This window comes from Pelophylax lessonae (genome assembly GCF_965119305.1).
Source record: "Pelophylax lessonae genome assembly, chromosome: 2".
Lineage (NCBI taxonomy): Eukaryota > Metazoa > Chordata > Amphibia > Anura > Ranidae > Pelophylax > Pelophylax lessonae.
In genome coordinates this window covers 514,622,617-514,640,936 of record NC_138769.1, presented here as the reverse complement: position 1 = coordinate 514,640,936, position 18,320 = coordinate 514,622,617, and the positions used below count along the sequence as shown (strand labels likewise).

The window sequence follows — 18,320 nt, the reverse complement described above, 5'->3', positions numbered from 1 at the left end:
TATGCCCGGATCGTAGCATGCACTGATCGCGTCAACGGGGAGGGGACCTTAGTTCCCCTGTACACTAGACATTGCAGGCTCTCGTATGATCCCAGGAGTGCCGTCTCTAGAACCGTGGCGGCATCATTATCATTCCGAAGTAGCCAACAGCGCACCACCACCACCATCTGGCCAGCCACATAGTACTTAGACAGGTCTGGAAGCGCTAGACCCCCCTCACCCACCGGCTCTTGAAGAGCTTTAAGTCCTATCCGAGGATGAGTAGAGGACCATAGGAAGGAGCCAAACATGCTATGGACTCGTTTAAAGTACGAGTCAGGGACCCAGACGGGAGAGTTACGCAATAAATAAAGAAAAACCAGTAAGATCTTCATCTTAATAAGATTTATGCGCCCGATCAGGGAAAGAGGCAATTGTTTCCATACGTCCAACTGCGTCTTGACCTTCGAGAGCAACGGGGGAAGGTCCAGGGCCATATAGTCAGTAACCTTAGGAGAGACTCAAACGCCCAGATATTTGATTTCAGTGACCCAAGGAATCGGCACCTGGGCAGGGAGATGAGCCCCAGCCCCGATATCTATAGGCATAACACTGGACTTCTCCCAATTGACTCGAAGGCCAGAAAACCCCTCAAAGGTCGAGAGTAGGTTGTATACCTTTTAGGTAGGGACTGTCCAGAGTCCTGTAGGAACAACAAGATGTCGTCTGTGTAGAGAGCTATACACTCCCTAATCCCCCCCCACCTCCAGGGCACGCACCGCTCCAGATGCCCTCAAGGCCATGGCCACCTGTTCTATAGCCAGTGCGAATAAGGATGGCGAAAGAGGACACCCCTGATGAGTACCCCTCCCTATTCAGAACTGCCCCAAAACCGCCATCCCGATACGAATGGCAGCCGTGGGAGCACTATACAACAGGGCCATCCACTTAAGGAAATTGTCACCAAAACCCATATAACTTAGAACAGTCAGAAGGTAAGTCCAGTCAAAGGCCTTTGCCATATCTAAGGAAACCACCACCCGAGCCCCAGAATTAACATGGTCTATCTGCAGATGAGTGAACAGCCTCCGTAAGTTAGTGTCCATCGATTTCTTAGGGACAAAGTCAGTTTGATCAATATTTACTAAGGAGGTGATGCCACCAGACAGGCGGGTAGCCAGGACTTTAGTCAGAATTTTAAGATCCTGGTTGAGGAGAGAGATAGGCCGGTAAGACGAACAGTCCAGGGGGTCCTTTCCAGGCTTGGGGAGTAAAACGATCTGAGCCTCCATGAGCGAGGCTGTAAGGGTCCCCTGCTGCAAGCAGTAACGAAACAGACTTTGAAGCCGGGGGACCACCATATCCATGTGGGCCCTGTACCACTCCACACAAAGGCAATCCGGGCCAGGAGATTTACGTGGTGGAAAGGCCTTTATCGCCAATTCAATTTCCTCGGCGGATATGTCCGCCTCCAGGCCATCTCTCTCCCCCTCCCGAGAGTCTAGGAATATTTAGAGTCAGTAAAAAGGATTCAAGATCCTGCATTTGATAAGCCAGAATGGGCGAATACGTTTGCTTGTAATAGGACACAAAGGTAGCCATGACCTCCTCCGGGTCAGAGACAATCCGTCCTTGAGCATCCTTGATGCACGGGATATTTGTTTGTACCTTTCTTATCAGCCACCAGGGCCACCAACAGTTTACCATTCTTGTCACCCCTTTCAAATAGGTTTTCCACTTGTTTAGCCTAAGACGTGTGCGTAAGGCTGGAGAAGTGCAAAGCCAGGAGGTGCCGAGCCTCCAGCAACGCCACTTAGGAAGCATCCGAAGGGTCAGAGGCGTGAGCCTGTTCGCATGCTCGTTCCTTGTCCTGCAATTCCTGTAACACAGATATAAATTGTCTCCGCGCATGTTTGATGGCCGACACATATTGGCCCCTGAGAAAGGCCTTAAAGGTGCCCCAGACCACCGGAGAATCAGCCAAGGACTCGTTATCAGTCCAGTAACCCTCTATAGCCGGGGAGACCTGAGAGGCCACCACCTCAACCTCCAACCAACCAGGGCTTAACTTCCATGCTCCTCCCCGAGGGCCAGATGACATACCCAAGTGCACCGCTAAGGGAGTATGATCCAAGAGACCCCCCGCCAAATAATTGGCACCCCTGACCGGCTGCAACATGGGACCATTGGCAAAGGCCAGTTCAATCCTGGATGAAGACCGGTGGGTCTTAGACAAGTGAGAGAAACATTTTGTACCTGGATTCTTCCACCTCCACAATTCAGTCAAGGACGCCGTATCCGCCCACATCACAAAGTCCACCGAAGTGGGCCTAGCAGGATTGGAAGAATTCCAGGGACGCGTCCATAATGGCGTTGAAGTCCCCGGCCACTATCAGGGGGAGGTGCATGAAAGGAGCTAATTTATTTAACAATTCATATAAGACATTGCTCTGGAAGGGAGGAGGTATATAGACATTGGATAGTTATGTCTTAAAGGGTATGTTCATATCCGATAGGTAAAGACAGTGGGGTTGATTTACTAAAACTCAATAGTGCAAAATCTGGTGCAGATCTGCAGAGAAACCAACCAGCTTCTAGATTGTATTGTCAAAGCTTAATTGAACAAGCTGAAGTTAGAAGCTGATTGGCTCCCATGCACAGCTGTGCCAGATTGTGCACTCTCATTTTAGTAAAGCAACCCCACTGTCCTTTTTTTTGGTGAAGACATTAAAATGGCAATATGCCAAAATAGTCTAGCTCTAAGTCTGCATTTTAAATATTGCCTATAAGCCCATGACCCAGAAAGTCCTAAAAGCCAAGAGACCGCAAGTATATTAGCCATTAATGGGCACATTTGACACCAAGAACAATAGGCAGTGAGATGTCTGCTACTCTAAAGCTCACCATACATGTTCATGTTACAAGCGGACTACACAATAGTTATACAGTTTCTTTATATTTTCAAACTATGTAGAATGAGGGCATACTTAAACTGTCCAATCAATTTGCATCCAAGCAGACAGGTTCTTGCACTACATAGTTGTTGGTAGATCTAAAGAAGAATGTACAGCTGATGTAACTTGTGTGGTGAGCTTTACTGTGCAGAGAGAGAAACAACTATCCCTTGCTTCCTCACGAGTATTCAGATGAGTAAGGAAATATCGCTGTGTGGTAATAAATACCCACAGTTGGAAATTCCTATTATTGCACCCTAGGGTAAATCTAAATGTCCTAATCCTTGCTTTTCAAGGTGATTTTTAAACCAGGACTAAACACAGAAAAAAAACTTTATAGTAGATTATCTTCTGCCAAAATACGTATTGTTATTGTACAGTACAGGACACCGGAATCGATTCATAGACCATGAGTTATGTGCTGTTGCCTTCTGGCGATTGGGCACTGGCAAAAGCTTCACTGTCCTTGGGTGATGGATGCCTTCTCCTATTGGAGAAGAATTTCCTACTTTTTTTTCCCCAGATTTAATTTACCTCCTTTGACTGACATTTCTATCAAGATCTGACGGCCTATTGCCTTTATGGCTTACTAGCAGTTTCCGAATTGGTTACCCTCAAGTACACCTTGGGAATCACACACAGGCCCCACGGCATTGGGGCCAGCTTGTAATGTCTGCTTTGGGCTCTGCATTCTGTTGATCGCTCACCTTTGCAAGTGTTGCACAGGTCCAGGGCCGTGGTATATTTCTTTAACACCCTGAACCTGGAGACCCCTTTGGGGGTATGCCCATAGTGGTGGACGAAGCTTGGACTCTGAACAGAACCAACAACATAGACAGGGTTTCCCTGTACCCTTATACATACTGGTTCCTGGCTTTACATATCTTAATGGCTCTGTAGCATACACATCATCCTTATCACACAAGACATACTGCAGTGCCATGCGCAAAAGTGGTTTACCAGGCACAGTTGTGTGTTTTCCCTAACTTTTATTGTCCAACCATTCGGCCTCATAGGTAATGAGAGGCTGCTCAAAGACACAGCCATTGGAACTTGGTTTGCACCTGGGCTTTTGCCTTCCGTAGTCCTTCTACGGAATATGCTGAACTCCCTCCACAACCATATAATGAGTATTCCACAGGGGGAATATTTTCACTTCGCAATGGAGGATCCCAGGCTGTTGGAGTGAAGTCCTCCACAGGTCCTGAGGAAACTCCAAGTTTCTCTCAAGTTGATAGCAGTTGCCCTGTTTTGGAGCAAGGCCTACCGCTGACACTGCTCCAGCCCCTTGATTTGTGCTCCCTTAGACTCATGCCAGGCAGCCTGCCTGACTGGGGTAGAATTTGTTAACACTTTGATCTAATCCAGGGGTTATCGTCGCTTATGGAATCATCAGGGGTTATCGTCACTTATGGAATCATCAGGGGCTATCTTTCCTCCCTTAATTATGTTCATGAGCCAATACCAGAATTGCCTAGCACACTTACAATGGCAGGAAACCAGGGGAATGCAGACATTTTAGCATAGACGGCTCAAGATTTTTTTACTGCTGCAATTTTGGGAAGTTATACCTTTTGGCTTTTCACCATATGTTGTCTACTGTAGACTCATTGATCAAGGCAGTGCGTACTTGTCTCCAGATAGACACAACAAATGGGACACAGACCTAACATATTCCAAAATGCACAAAAAAAGATGGCCTTTTGTAGATAACCTTTTTCTACCCCGGACCAGCCATGTTGAGCCTCATTGTAATATGTGCAGCGCTAGCAACAAAGTGACATGACGTGTTGTAAAAACAAATTCATACAAAAACCACAGTGATAAATATATAAAAATACAACATTTTATATATAAAAATCGTGCATGAGAATCCAAGAAGCGTCCTTCTAATAGAAAAGTGTCCATGAATTATAACGTGACTAGTGAAGAAATACACTATCCTTAAATAGGAACCACAAGTCCCAGCATGCATGTAGAGCAAATCTTCCCAACTCTTGATAAAAGAGGGCACCCACAAGTGTGATTATAAAAAAAAAAAGCGTCCGCTTACCAAATACATTTGGCCTCCAAATTAATGGACAGGCCTTTAGCGCTTTTTGAGGGTATTCCTCCCCAGGTAGAAATCACCAGGATAATTAATTCAAAAAGACTTGCAGATGATGTACAAAATCCATCTACCCCTGGCTGAGTGCTGGATCTCATCTCAGTCATCCTGCTCATAGTCCCCCTTGAAGGATGAGACGCCTGGACTTCCAGTTTGCTTCGCTGATGCTCAGTTCTGCAAATGAGATGACAGAGCCTTAAAGATAGGGTGGTGGTGGGCCAAGGACCATAGTCCCTGCTCAGAGGATGAGCCTTGCTAACAGCGCTGTCTTGTGCTCTCTATCCGATAGGTAATATTGTTGATTTTAAATTGAAAAAAAGGTATTAGAAGCTGATTGGTTACTATGCACATCTGCACCAAATGCTTCTGTGTGCTCCAGCTTAGGTAAATTCTCCCCAATGACTTTTTGTTCTCCTCTGTCTCTTTTCCTTACTTCCTACTCGCTTCTTTTAGGCAGGAAGAAGGTTTCCCTAGACCCAGTATGGCCTTGTTGTTGCAGTGGGTACTCATTTGTTCTAGGAAAGAATACAAGGATTTCCAAATTGTCAAGACCACGAAACATTGGAAAAAAAACAAATCCAGTAGCCAAGTTCCCACAACGTCTCTTCTGCCCCTCTTTATTGGTCTACATTGAGGTTAGGCCCTTGCCTAATCTCCTGTAGAAATGCTGCTAAATCTTTAAAGTAAGGGATTCTCTCCCCTTATAGCAAACACAGCAGAACAGGTTATACTCTTTCTGTTCATGGATTCAAGTAATTCTTACATTAAAATAGAATACATTTTTTCTTTTTTACCTTATTTCTGATGCTAAATTATTGGGCCTTTTTACTCTCTGAACAATCACAGGACTCCTGAGACGTAATTCTTGCATCATATGTCTAACTGCTTCTGCTCACACTACTCTCCTGCAGCTGAGCCCTCATCCTTCCAGGGTTTTTTTTTTTTTAATATTTTTATTGTATGGATACCCAGGTCTATTCCTGACATCTTTCTTCAGCACCACATTCTCCTCTACACCTGGTCCATGCTTAAAATAAAATTGTACTCCACTCTACTTGAAGCAATTAGTTCCATAACCTTTAGCCCCAGCTACTCCTTACTGCTGTAGCACATTCCTCCCTGGCTTTCAGCCTTCAGGTCCTGTCTTGAGCTCTGCAGCACACTTTCTTACCTCTTCTATTGCTGCAGAATTCCAACTTGTTTATTTACTGGCCAAAGTGGCTATTCTTCTCTTACCGTCCCAAGACCCTGACCTTGGTGCTGGTCGAGCTCATTCACCTACTTGGTACGGGGAAAGGTTACAAGCCCCCTGCTCCCAGGGTTTCCTTTGGGTAATTACCTTCTCCTCCCCACCTGCAGTTTATAAGGGCTTTGCCACTTGTCTGCCTTGCTCATGTCTCATCTCCAGCTTGCGACTGCTCTACAGCCTTGCCAAGTGATTGCCTAATATCTTGACTTCCCAGATATTCCAGAGATAGGCGCTTCCTGAACTCGGAGTCGGATTCCCCCCCCCCCCCTTTTTGTTTTTTTTTGTTTTTGGTTGTTTTCCCCTCAGCCATGCAGGCCATTTACCCCTGTTCTGTAGGCTGTCTTGTAAGATAGTTTCACCTAGTGTGCTGATAGGGAACATCCTGGGGTTTCTTCTCATTCCTTATCTTGCACATGCTTCTTTTGGGTACTGTGTACAGCATAGCACTTAGTACCCTATGGTTCTTGGTTTGATCTTCTACATTCTCTTCACATCGTCTTAGCTTTTGCACTCCCTGTGCACTTCTGTTGAATGTGACTCTTCCATGTTGCCTGCCGCAACCTTCCAAGTCAATCTGGGGCTCATGCAGGACTTCTTGGCAAGCAGGACCCTTCTCTTCTGAATTGAGAGCTGCCTCTTGTATGAGTTCTTCATGAAAAGAAATCCTCTCTGCTACCCCTAAAGCAATAGTTCTGCTTTGGCTTCCTTCCCTTCTTCTGCTATTTGTGGCAGGGTGTCTTGGAAGCCAGTTCTCCTTGCTTACCTGGTGATTCTTATTGCCTTCATGGGCATTTTAAATCCCCTCCACATCCTGCTGGAAGGCATGACACATAGTTTTGTTCACCTTAGGGCAGGAGTGTCAAACTCAATTTCATTGCACGCCACATCAGCAGTATCAGCAGCAGCCAGCTGCATCTGGCGTGCGCTATGTACAGAGCACAGAGTTGAGGAATGCATTAAGTACAAAATGCAGTTCCAGTAGTACACTACAAAGAGAGTGCAGAGTTCATGGGTGCACCATGAAGAGATTGCAGAGTTCATAGCGCGCACCAGATGCAGCAGCCGGCTGCAACTGGCGTACGCTATGTATAGAGCACAGAGTTGAGGAATGCATTAAGTACAAAATGCAGTTCCAGTAGTGCACTACAAAGAGAGTGCAGAGTTCATGGGTGCGCCATGAAGAGATTGCAGAGTTCAGGGGTGTATTATGTGCAGAGTGCTGTTTTAGGGGAGCCCTATGCACAGAGTGCAGTTTCAGGAGAGCCCTAGGGTTTAGGAGCACATTACCTACAGAGTGAAGAGTTCAGGGGTGTGCTGTGTACAGAATGCAGGATTTAGGGGTGCACTATGCCCAGTGTGCAACCCCAATGAAGTTCTGCCACATTCTAGCTGTAAAACTGGCTGCAAGGGCTACATGAAAATGTCAAGCGGGCTGGATTCGGCCTGCGGGCCTTGATTTTGACATATGTTCCTTAGGGGATGGAGTCAGACATGACATATGTGCTATGTGCCACATCTTCCCTTGGCACATGACCCCTCTTCTCCCCTAACTTCCTTTATAAGGAGGTAGGTAGGGTTTGTGGGCCCTTTACAGTATCTAGGATTTGTCCTTCTCTCTTGTGCGGAGCCACTGCCTGATTTTTTTGTTCACGTTTCTCCCAAGCCATTTGTACTCCAGCTGCAGGGTGCCTCTGTCATCTATTTGTTTGGGTCCATTACCCTTAACTTTGTGCTGCCAACCAGCGATAGATGCTTTAACAAAGATAGCAAGCGCTCCCACTGCACTTTACCCACATTCTTAAGGCTGGGTTCACACTGGATTGCAGAGAGGCTCACAGCAAGAGGTTCAGTGCAACCTATTCACCATTTCAGGTCCGAATTTGGTCTGAATTTTTGCCTGAATTCGGACCTGAAACGGACCAGAAGATGCACATGAATATCCTGCAAACTGCTCCGCAGCTGTCCCAGAGATGTGTGAACCAGCTCCATTGAGATCCAGACACACTCTCTTGGCATGCGAATTGGATGCGGGGAAAATCCACATCGAATTCACATCAGTGTGAACCCAGCCTGAATGAAGCTTTGTAAGGCTGTACTGTTGTATGCATACATTTTATCACTAGTTTGCTCCTACAATATTTGTACTGAGTACTATTTACAACTATGGTTTTCCTAATTCTTTCAGATATCTTTATTTTTTTTTTTATATAGTTTTCTCAACATGGCAGATCAAGCTTTCCAAAAGTGATATTAATTGTTCCAAGTGCTTAAGCATAGTTTCTTTAAAATAATAAATAAAATAAAAAGCTATCAGAGTAAATGGCAACCATTGTAAGCACCCCACTATTTTTACAATTACTATTTCTGACAATTGACCTTTCTTAAAGTGTAACTATTTCTGTTAAGCTGCATCTGTGGTTTTAACTTTTTTTCTCTTCTAGGAATTTAAGGGAAGCAAAGGACAATGCTATAGCTGAGAAAGAGCGAGCAGTTGCTGCTGAAAGAGAAGCTCTGGCAAAATACGATCAGATATTAGAACAGTAAGTACTGGTTTGTTATGGGTAATTGCCAACTATATTGGTATTATGTGTGTAGCACAGAAGTATGACTATTCACAGTGCTATGTGGATTACAAGTCAGCTACAGCCACACAAGGTTGTGCCAGCAGGTGGCACTGTAGTTATTAAGTGGAAGTTGGTCACCTACTTGTTTTGCAATACTCTCTATCAATTGTTTTCTACAGAATGTCTAAAGAGGATAACACACAGTCAGATTGTGCTTATATTTGTATTAGAGCAGCAAAAATGTTCCCAAGGCTGTTTATTGTGAAAAAAATGTAGGTAGACATTCAGACCCCATAGATTTTAGTAAATCTGAAACTGATTGCACAATTGTTTTCTAACATGCTTGATCAGTTTAGCAGGAATGTATGTGACATCAGCAGGGCAAGCAACCACTGTAAAGATCCACCTGACCTAGCATATGTTAAAAACTGTTGCATAACACATTGCTGTAAGTGCCAATAATTTACACTATATTACCAAAAGTATTGGGACCTTTACACGCACATGAACTTTAATGGCCTCCCAGTTTTAGTCCGTAGGGTTCAATATTGGGTTGGTCCATCCTTTGCAGCTATAACAGCTTCAACTTATCTGGGAAGGCTGTCCACAAGGTTTAGGAGTGTGTCTTTGGGAATGTTTGACCATTCTTCCAGAAGAGCATTTGTGAGGTCAGGCACTGATGTTGAAGAGACGGCCTGGCTTGCAGTCTCCGCTCGAATTCATCCCAAAGGTGTTCTATCGGGTTGAGGTCAGGACTCTGTGCAGGCCAGTCAAGTTCCTCCACCCCAAACTCGCTCATCCATGTGATATATGGACCTTGCTTTGTGCACTGGTCCAAATAAATTGGTGGAGAGAGGATTATGGTGTGGGGGTATTTTTCAGGGGTTGGGCTTGGCCCCTTAGTTCCAGTGAAGGGAACTCTTAAGGTGTAAGCATACCAAGAAATTTTGGCCAATATTATGCTTCCAACTATGTGGGAACAGTTTGGGGATGGCCCCTTCCTGTTCCAACATCACTGCGCACCAGTGCATAAAGCAAGGAGCCATAAAGAAATTTTTTTATTAGATATGTGTTATAGCAGAAAGTAAAACATTTTTTTTTTGTTTATAGAGCAAAACATAAAAAAACGCAGAGGTGATCAATCACCACTAAAATAAACCTCTATTTGTGGGAAAAAAGTGGACTTAAATTTTGTTTGGGTACAGTACTGCACGACCGCGCAAATTTAAGTTAAAGTAACACAGTGCTGTATTGCAGAAAATGGCCTGTTAATGAAAGAGGGTTAATCTTCCAGAGCTGAAGTAGTTAAAGGAAGTTGAAAACGAACATGTTTACTGGCCACATCACCAGGTGAAAATAATAGAAAAAGCATAAAAAAGGAAACCAATGCAGCCACCATGTCTAACAATTGGTAAGCTGCAATATAATACTGTTTTGTTTTTGAGTTTAATGCCACTTTGCAGATAGCTACAGTTCATCAATAATGGAAATGTTCAATTAACATTCAATCACAACTTCTCAACTGTTAGAGCATGTACACTATATTACCAAAAGTATTGTGATGCCTGCCTTTACATGCACATGAACTTTAATTGCACCCCAGTCTTAGTCCATATTTTCTTTATTGAGTTGGCCCACCCTTTGCAACTATAATAGCTTCAACTTTTCTGGGAAGGCTGTCCACAAGGTTTATGAGTGTGTCTTTGGGAATGCTTGACCAGTCTTCCAGAAGCGCATTTGTGAGGTCAGGCACTGATGTTGGAGAGAAGGCCTGGCTCGCAGTCTTCGCTCTGATTCATCATGACCAAAGGTGTTCTTCTGGGTTAAGCCTTAAGAGGCTGAAGGCAGAGGATTGCCCTGCTTTTTCTGGTAGAACTCGGGGAAACTGGTTAAAGTGTGTCCTATTTGAACATTATCCACTTGAGCCCCAAAAGATTTTACCCCTTTTATGACTAGGCAATTTTTCACTATTCAGCACTGCACTACTTTTACTGGTAATTGGGCGGTCATGCAACACAGTACCCAAACAAAATTTCTCTTTCGTTCATTGACGGACACAGTACTCCATATTCAGAACCATAGGGTTATATCACCCCCTACACGAGTAGGACACTAGGCAGAAAAAACAACTTGGCTAGGTCTATGGGCAGTCCTAGCTGGTACACATCCCCCTCTCTCCTATAGGCCTTCAGTTTTTGCTGCCTAGTCAGGAGTAAGGACCTAGTTTCCTGCTGGGATCTTTGGTTCTGGCAATTTTTTTCTTTTAAAATGGCATTTTTTCTCCTGGTGAAATGGGACAATTGGCCAAGTCTCTGGAAAATCCGTTTCAGCTGAGTCGTTAAACCAGGGTTTCCCATGTCTGGTGGCTTTGTTATCCGACTCTTCGGCAGGGCAAGTCTTTTCTCCCCTTGTATTGGACAGTGGTCACGATGGATGCCAGTCTGTCCAGGTGGGGAGGTGTCATGGGGCCTAACTCCTCAGGGTTGTTGGATGCTGTGGGAATCCAGACCACTGATCAATGTCTTGGAATTTCAGGCGATCAGGCTGTGCCTGGATCACTAGACGGATCGCTCCGGGGGCTCCCGGTACGGTTCCAGTCGGAAAATGCCATGGCGGTGGCTTATGTCAATCACCAGGGAGGAACAAAGTGTAATGGCGGCTCTGGAGGTATCCGGAATTCTGGGGGGGACAGAAAGCTTTGTTCTGGCCCTCTCCACAGTGCACATTCCAGGTGTCGAAGATTGGTAGGCGTACTATCTCAGTCGGCAGGTGTTGGACCAAGGGAAATAGCTCCTTCATCCGGACATGTTTCATCTGATATATGTCTGCGGTGGGGCACTCCTGAGTTATACCTGCTGGCGTCTCTGCTCAATAGAGAGGTACTGCAGTTTGTGGCAAGGTCATGGGATCCTCTGGTTGACGCCAAAGATGCTCTGGTGGCCCCGTGGGGCCAGTATTGTCTAATCTATGCCTTCCCTCCTCTCAAGCTTCTTTCGTGGCTTCTGCACAGCATTGAGGCCGAAGGGATTCTGGTCATTCTAGTGGTCCCGGACTGCCCTCCCTGATCTTGGTACGCCGACCTACTGCGATTGGTCACTGACGTCCCTTGGAGGCTGCCTTTTTAGGGAAACATAGAAACATAGAAACATAGAATGTGTCGGCAGATAAGAACCATTTGGCCCATCTAGTCTGCCCAATATATCTGAATCCTATGAATAGTCCTTGGCCCTATCTTATATGAAGGATAGCCTTATGCCTATCCCATGCATGCTTAAACTCCTTCACTGTATTTGCAGCTACCACTTCTGCAGGAAGGTTATTCCATGCATCCACTACTCTCTCAGTAAAGTAATACTTCCTCATATTACTTTTAAACCTTTGCCCCTCTAGTTTAAAACGGTGTCCTCTTGTGGTAGTATTTCTTCTTTTAAATATGCTCTCCTCCTTTACCGAGTTGATTCCCTTTATGTATTTAAAGGTTTCTATCATATCCCCTCTGTCTCTTCTTTCTTCCAAGCTATACATGTTAAGGTCCTTTAACCTTTCCTGGTAAGTTTTTTCCTGTAATCCATGTACTAGTTTAGTAGCTCTTCTCTGAACTCTCTCTAGAGTATCTATATCCTTCTGGAGATATGGCCTCCAGTACTGCGCACAATACTCCAAGTGAGGTCTCACCAGTGTTATGTACAGCGGCATAAGCACTTCCCTCTTTCTACTGCTTATACCTCTCCCTATACATCCAAGCATTCTGCTGGCATTTCGTGCTGCTCTATTACATTGTCCTCCCACCTTTAAGTCTTCTGAAATAATTACTCCTAAATCCCTTTCCTCAGATACTGAGGTCAGGACTGTGTCAAATATTCTATATTCTGCCCTTGGGTTTTTACGCCCCAGGTGCATTATCTTGCACTTATCCACATTAAATTTCAGTTGCCAGAGTTCTGACCATTCTTCTAGTTTTCCTAAATCCTTTTCCATTTGGCATTTCCCTCCAGGAACATCAACCCTGTTACATATCTTTGTGTCATCAGCAAAAAGACAAACCTTACCATCGAGGCCTTTTGCAATATCACTTATGAAGATATTAAACAAAATTGGTCCCAGTACAGATCCCTGAGGTACCCCACTGGTAACATGACCTTGTTCTGAATGTTCTCCATTGACTACAACCCTCTGTTGTCTATCACTCAGCCACTGCCTAATCCACTCAACAATATGGGAGTCCATGTTCAATGACTGTAGTTTATTGATAAGTCTTCTATGTGGGACAGTGTCAAAAGCCTTACTAAAATCTAGATATGCAATGTCTACTGCACCTCCACCGTCTATTATTTTAGTCACCCAGTCAAAAAAATCTATAAGATTTGTTTGACATGATCTCCCTGAAGTAAACCCATGTTGTTTTTCATCTTGCAATCCATAGGATTTAAGATGTTCCACAATTCTATCCTTTAATAGGGTTTCCATTAATTTGCCTACTATTGATGTCAGACTCACTGGTCTATAGTTGCTCGATTCCTCCCTACTACCTTTTTTGTGAATGGGCACGACATTTGCCAATTTCCAATCTTCCGGGACGACTCCTGTTACTAATGATTGGTTAAATAAATCTGTTAATGGTTTTGCCAGCTCACCACTAAGCTATTTTAATAATTTTGGGTGTATCTCATCAGGACCCTGTGACTTATTTGTCTTCACTTTAGACAGCAATCTTAGAACGTCTTCCTCTGTAAAGACACATGCATCAAACGATTCATTAGTCATCCTTTCAAGTGGAGGTCCTTCTTCTTTTTCTTCTGTAAAAACTGAACAGAAGTATTCATTAAGGCAGTCGGCTAGCCCTTTATTCTCTTCTACATACCTTCCGTCCTTTGTTTTTAATTTAGTTATTCCTTGTTTTAATTTCCTTTTTTCATTTATATATCTGAAGAATGTCTTATCCCCCTTTTTCATAGACTGAGCTAGTTTTTCTTCTGCCTGCGCTTTAGAAGTTCTTATAACTTGCTTGGCCTTTTTCTGCCTAATCTTGTAGATTTCCTTATCTTCATTGCTCTGGGTTTTTTTATAATTACAAAATGCTAGCTTTTTATTTTTAATGATTTGGGCCACTTCTGCTGAGTACCACAGTGGTCTCTTCCTTTTTTTGCTTTTACTGACAAGTCTAATGCAATTTTCTGTTGCCTTCAATAGTGCACCTTTTAAGTAGTCCCATTTCTCCTGGACTCCATGTAATCCGTTCCAGTCTGATAAGGACTCATTTATGACTAATTTCATTTTTGAAAAGTCTGTTTTTCTAAAATCTAAAACTTTTGTTTTTGTGTGGTGTGATTCTTTCACAGTTCTTATATTAAACCACACTGACTGGTGATCACTAGATCCCAAGGTTTCGCCTACAATGACATCATATACCGAATCCCCATTTGTGAATACCAAATCCAAAATGGCCTCCCTCCGGGTTGGCTCCTCAACCACTTGTTGCAGAGACAACCCCAGTAGGGAATTTAGAATATCTGTACTCCTGGTAGAACTTGCTATTTTGGTTTTCCAGTTTATATCTGGAAGATTGAAATCTCCCATAATGATAACTTCTCCTTTCATTGTCATTTTAGCTATTTCTTCAACTAGTAGATCATCTAGTTCTTTAACTTGACCAGGTGGTCTATATATCACACCTACACGAGTTACTGCATGATTAGCAAACTGCAACGTAACCCAAACTGACTCTATGTTGGCCTCACCAACTTGTATTAGGTTAGATTTAATGCTATCTTTCACATACAGGGCCACTCCTCCTCCTTTCTTGCCTTCTCTGTCTCTTCTGTATAAAGAGTATCCTGGTATGGTTATGTCCCAGTCATTTCTTTCATTAAACCATGTTTCCGTAACAGCCACTAAATCTACATTCTCAGATGCCATTATTGACCCAAGTTCATTGATTTTTTTACCTAAACTGCGAGCATTTGTAGACAGGACTCTGAGCTTATCATTTCTTAACCTCTGTGCTTCTGACCTGTTCTGGCATTGTTTCGGGGGGCAATTGGACTCTTGTATTTTCACTCTTTTGCCCCCCCTTCCTAGTTTAAATACTCTTTCGCAAATTCTTGGAGTTGTTCACTAAGTATATTTGTTCCTTTGAGAGAAAGATGCAAACCATCTTTTTTGTACAGTTCCTTTCTATTCCAAGTAGAGCTATCATGAGAAACAAAGCCAAATCCTTGCTCTTGACACCATTTACTAAGCCATATGTTGAACTCCTTTATGCGCCTCTGCCTATCATTCTGAACATTATGCACAGGCAGAACTTCAGAAAATGAGATGGTGGATGCAAAATCCTGTATGTCATTTCCAAGTGTGATAAAAGATTTTTTCACCTCTGACACTTCATTGCAAGCCAGGTCATTTGTCCCTAGATGGACAAGAACGTCCACGTCCCCTTCCTGCTTTGCTTGCTTAACAATATTAATAATACGTCTTCTATCTCGCCATGCAGTAGCACCAGGGAGACATCTCACAAAACCATTTTCTTTAAGCTCCACACTTCTTATGATTGAATCACCCAGCAACAGCTGCTTCCTTTGAGACTTCACTTTATCTTTTTTGTCCTTGGCTGCAGTCTTGCATACATTAGACATAGGAGTCAATGGTTTCTCACCCTCTGTGCTTGAGTCCATATCCATGTTGTCCTTACATTCTGAGAGTGCTGCAAATGAATTTTGGAGAACCACCGACTGTGGGACATGTCTTCTATCCACCACTCTAAGTCTTCCAGAACCTGCAGTAACCCATCTGCCATTTCTGGGGGTCCTCTGTGGCAGTGGCATTGCAGCAGTCCCAGCTGGAGTTTGTTTAACAGATAATTTAAATATCTCTGATTTCAAAAATGCAATTTCCTGCTGCAGTAAGGAGAATTGCCTACAGATCTGACAGCATCCGAATCTCCAAAGAGTGGAATAAATGCACAACAATTCCTGCACTGAACCAAGTCTGCCATTTTAAAGAGGAGAGAAAAAAAAAATAAAATAAATAAATTTGTAAATGTAAGTAAGTCTAGACATTTAGTAATGTCTAGTAAGTCAAACAAATCTTACCTTTTCTTTCTTTTTCCACCTTCCAGCCTACCTCCTGACTATCTCCTGCTGTCCCAGGGGCTGATCTTCCATCCTTCTTTACAATCGCTGGTTTTGATGGCCTGGCTGTTGAAAGCCAGGTGCTGAGGGATAGAGGTTTGCCTGGGTCGGTGATTCCGACTATGCTGAAGGCTAGGAAGTCTACTTCTGGAAAATTTACCATCGTACGTGGACAGCGTACATTTCGTGGCGTGATTCAATCGGTTTTCACCCTCGTTCCTTTTCGGTAGCTCGGATTTTGACCTTCCTTCAATGAGGTGTTGAGCAGAAGTTGGCTTTTAGTAACGTCAAGGGCCAGGTATCTGCCTTGGCGGTCTTCTTTCAGTGACCCTTAGCTATGCATTCTTTGGTGCGTACTTTCATTTAAGGGGTTTGACATCTGACTCCGCCGGTGCGGTCTCCTCTATAGAGGTGGGATTTCAACTTGGTGCTCTCACTTCTCCAGAAGCCTCCCTTTGAAAATATTCAGGAGATTCCCCTGCTAGCGCTGTCTCAGAAGGTGGCTTTTTTGGTGGCTATCACCTCTGCTCGCAGGGTGTCGGAACTGGCAGCGTTATCTTATCATACCCCCTACTTGGTGGTCCACAAAGATAAGGTAGTTTATTCGTCTCTGACTTCAATTTGAATGAAGAAATTGTGTTCCCTTTTTTGTGTCCTAGGCCCGCTCATCCCAAGGAATTTGCATTGCATGCCCTGGATGTGGTTCGAGTTATTCGGGTGTATCTGACAGCCACAGAGTCTTTTCAGAGTTCAGACTTACTGTTTGTAATCACGGACGGGCCAAGAAAAAGACTTTCCACTTCTCCTCCTGTGAACACTTCCAGATGGATCAGACGGACAGTGGCTCAGGCCTATTCTATCAAGGGTCGGGTTCCTGTTTTCCCTGTGGCAGAGCACTCTACTCGGGCGCTTAGTAATATGCAATATGACACTAACTGACGCTGGAAGCTAACTAACTGCCACTGACATCACCAGTGGCGCTATTACAGTGATCATTGCTAATACTCTACACTGTCACTGTATTAATGACACTGGCTGGGAAGGGTTAACATCTTGAGTAATGAAGGGGTTAAATATGTGCCTAACAATGTGCAGTGTGTGGTGCTTTTTACTAAATATCTTTGTTTCATATTCCTGTTTTGCAGGGAAAATAAACAGAGATCATTCCCTCTGTACAGAGCCCTGTGTTGATTGTTAACACAGAGCTCTGGGCATTGATTGGACAGAGCCAATCAGCAGGTCTGGGCCATGAATCATTGGGCTGGACCTGCTAATGGACTCACTGTGTACAATGACATCCTAAACACAATGCTCGTGCCCTAAACCCATGAAGCAAGTAGTGGCGTACCAGTACGTCACTTTGCCTGCACAGGCCGCTCGCAGTCAGTTATAAAAGCACACACTTCGGGTTAGTTTACAGTTGTATTTTTTTTTCAGGAACCTACACCACCACACTACAACCATGTGCATAGTATGCTGTTGTGGCACGACTCCATTTCGTTGAATTGGTAGCATTCAGCAGGTGGCACAAACCATGGCGGCCACCGTATGCATTTACCCCCATCCACTGCCTTTGCAGCTTTAGGGGAAGCAGATGAGGGTGGTAAAAATGTTGCCCAACCATTTTTTTTTAACTGCCCCCAACACAAATGTAAACGGAGCCCTATACTTTACTTATTGAAATATGCTTTCCTAATGCAAGATGCTTGTACGTCAGCATTGTGTTGGTAATTACCTGATGAACAGGTATTACTAAGGATAGCTGTACTGTTGAAGCGTGGAAACTGCCATTGCAGATCCGTCTTCTAAAAATACTGGTTCTCTGCATCTTTGATAAGGAACATGTATGCAGATTTTAAGCTTTACATTTCCTGATCTGCATGCTTATTTCTGGTCAGTAGTTTAGTCCTAAACAGCCAGGAAACTAGCACTCACTCATTACATTTTAGATATCATTAAAAGTTTATGTCCATCAGGTGCATTTTTTACATTCCACCTTTTCTTATGAAGACCTTTTTGAATTCTAGTGGTATTCTTGGTATGATGTAGGTGGTGTGTGCTAGACCCATCACAGACATGAAAAAGAAACCTTTAACCAACCGGGAATAGCTTACATTCCCTTATAATGGCCTACCTACTTAAAGGCAGCACATTTGGAATGATGGGGCTTTCTTTGCCAATCTGAATATACTTTTTTAATTTTTTTTTTAATACATGTTTGTAGATGTTGCTAGGAGATAAAAACTAAAAAAAAAGGTATAGATTTAGGCTAAATTTACACTAGGGGATTATTTAGTAAGACCAAAGAGTGTGCAAAATATGGTGCAGCTCTGCATAGAA

At 43.7% G+C, this 18,320-nt stretch overlaps 1 protein-coding gene across 1 annotated transcript in view; it reads left to right on the top strand.

Moving 5' to 3' along the window:
* Nucleotides 1-18,320, top strand: part of PIBF1 (progesterone immunomodulatory binding factor 1) — a 319,829-nt gene that overhangs the window by 143,743 nt on the left and 157,766 nt on the right. The window contains exon 10 of the mRNA XM_082245629.1: nucleotides 8,731-8,829. Coding sequence (XP_082101755.1) covers nucleotides 8,731-8,829 — 99 coding nt within the window. The remainder of the gene's footprint in view (nucleotides 1-8,730; nucleotides 8,830-18,320) is intronic.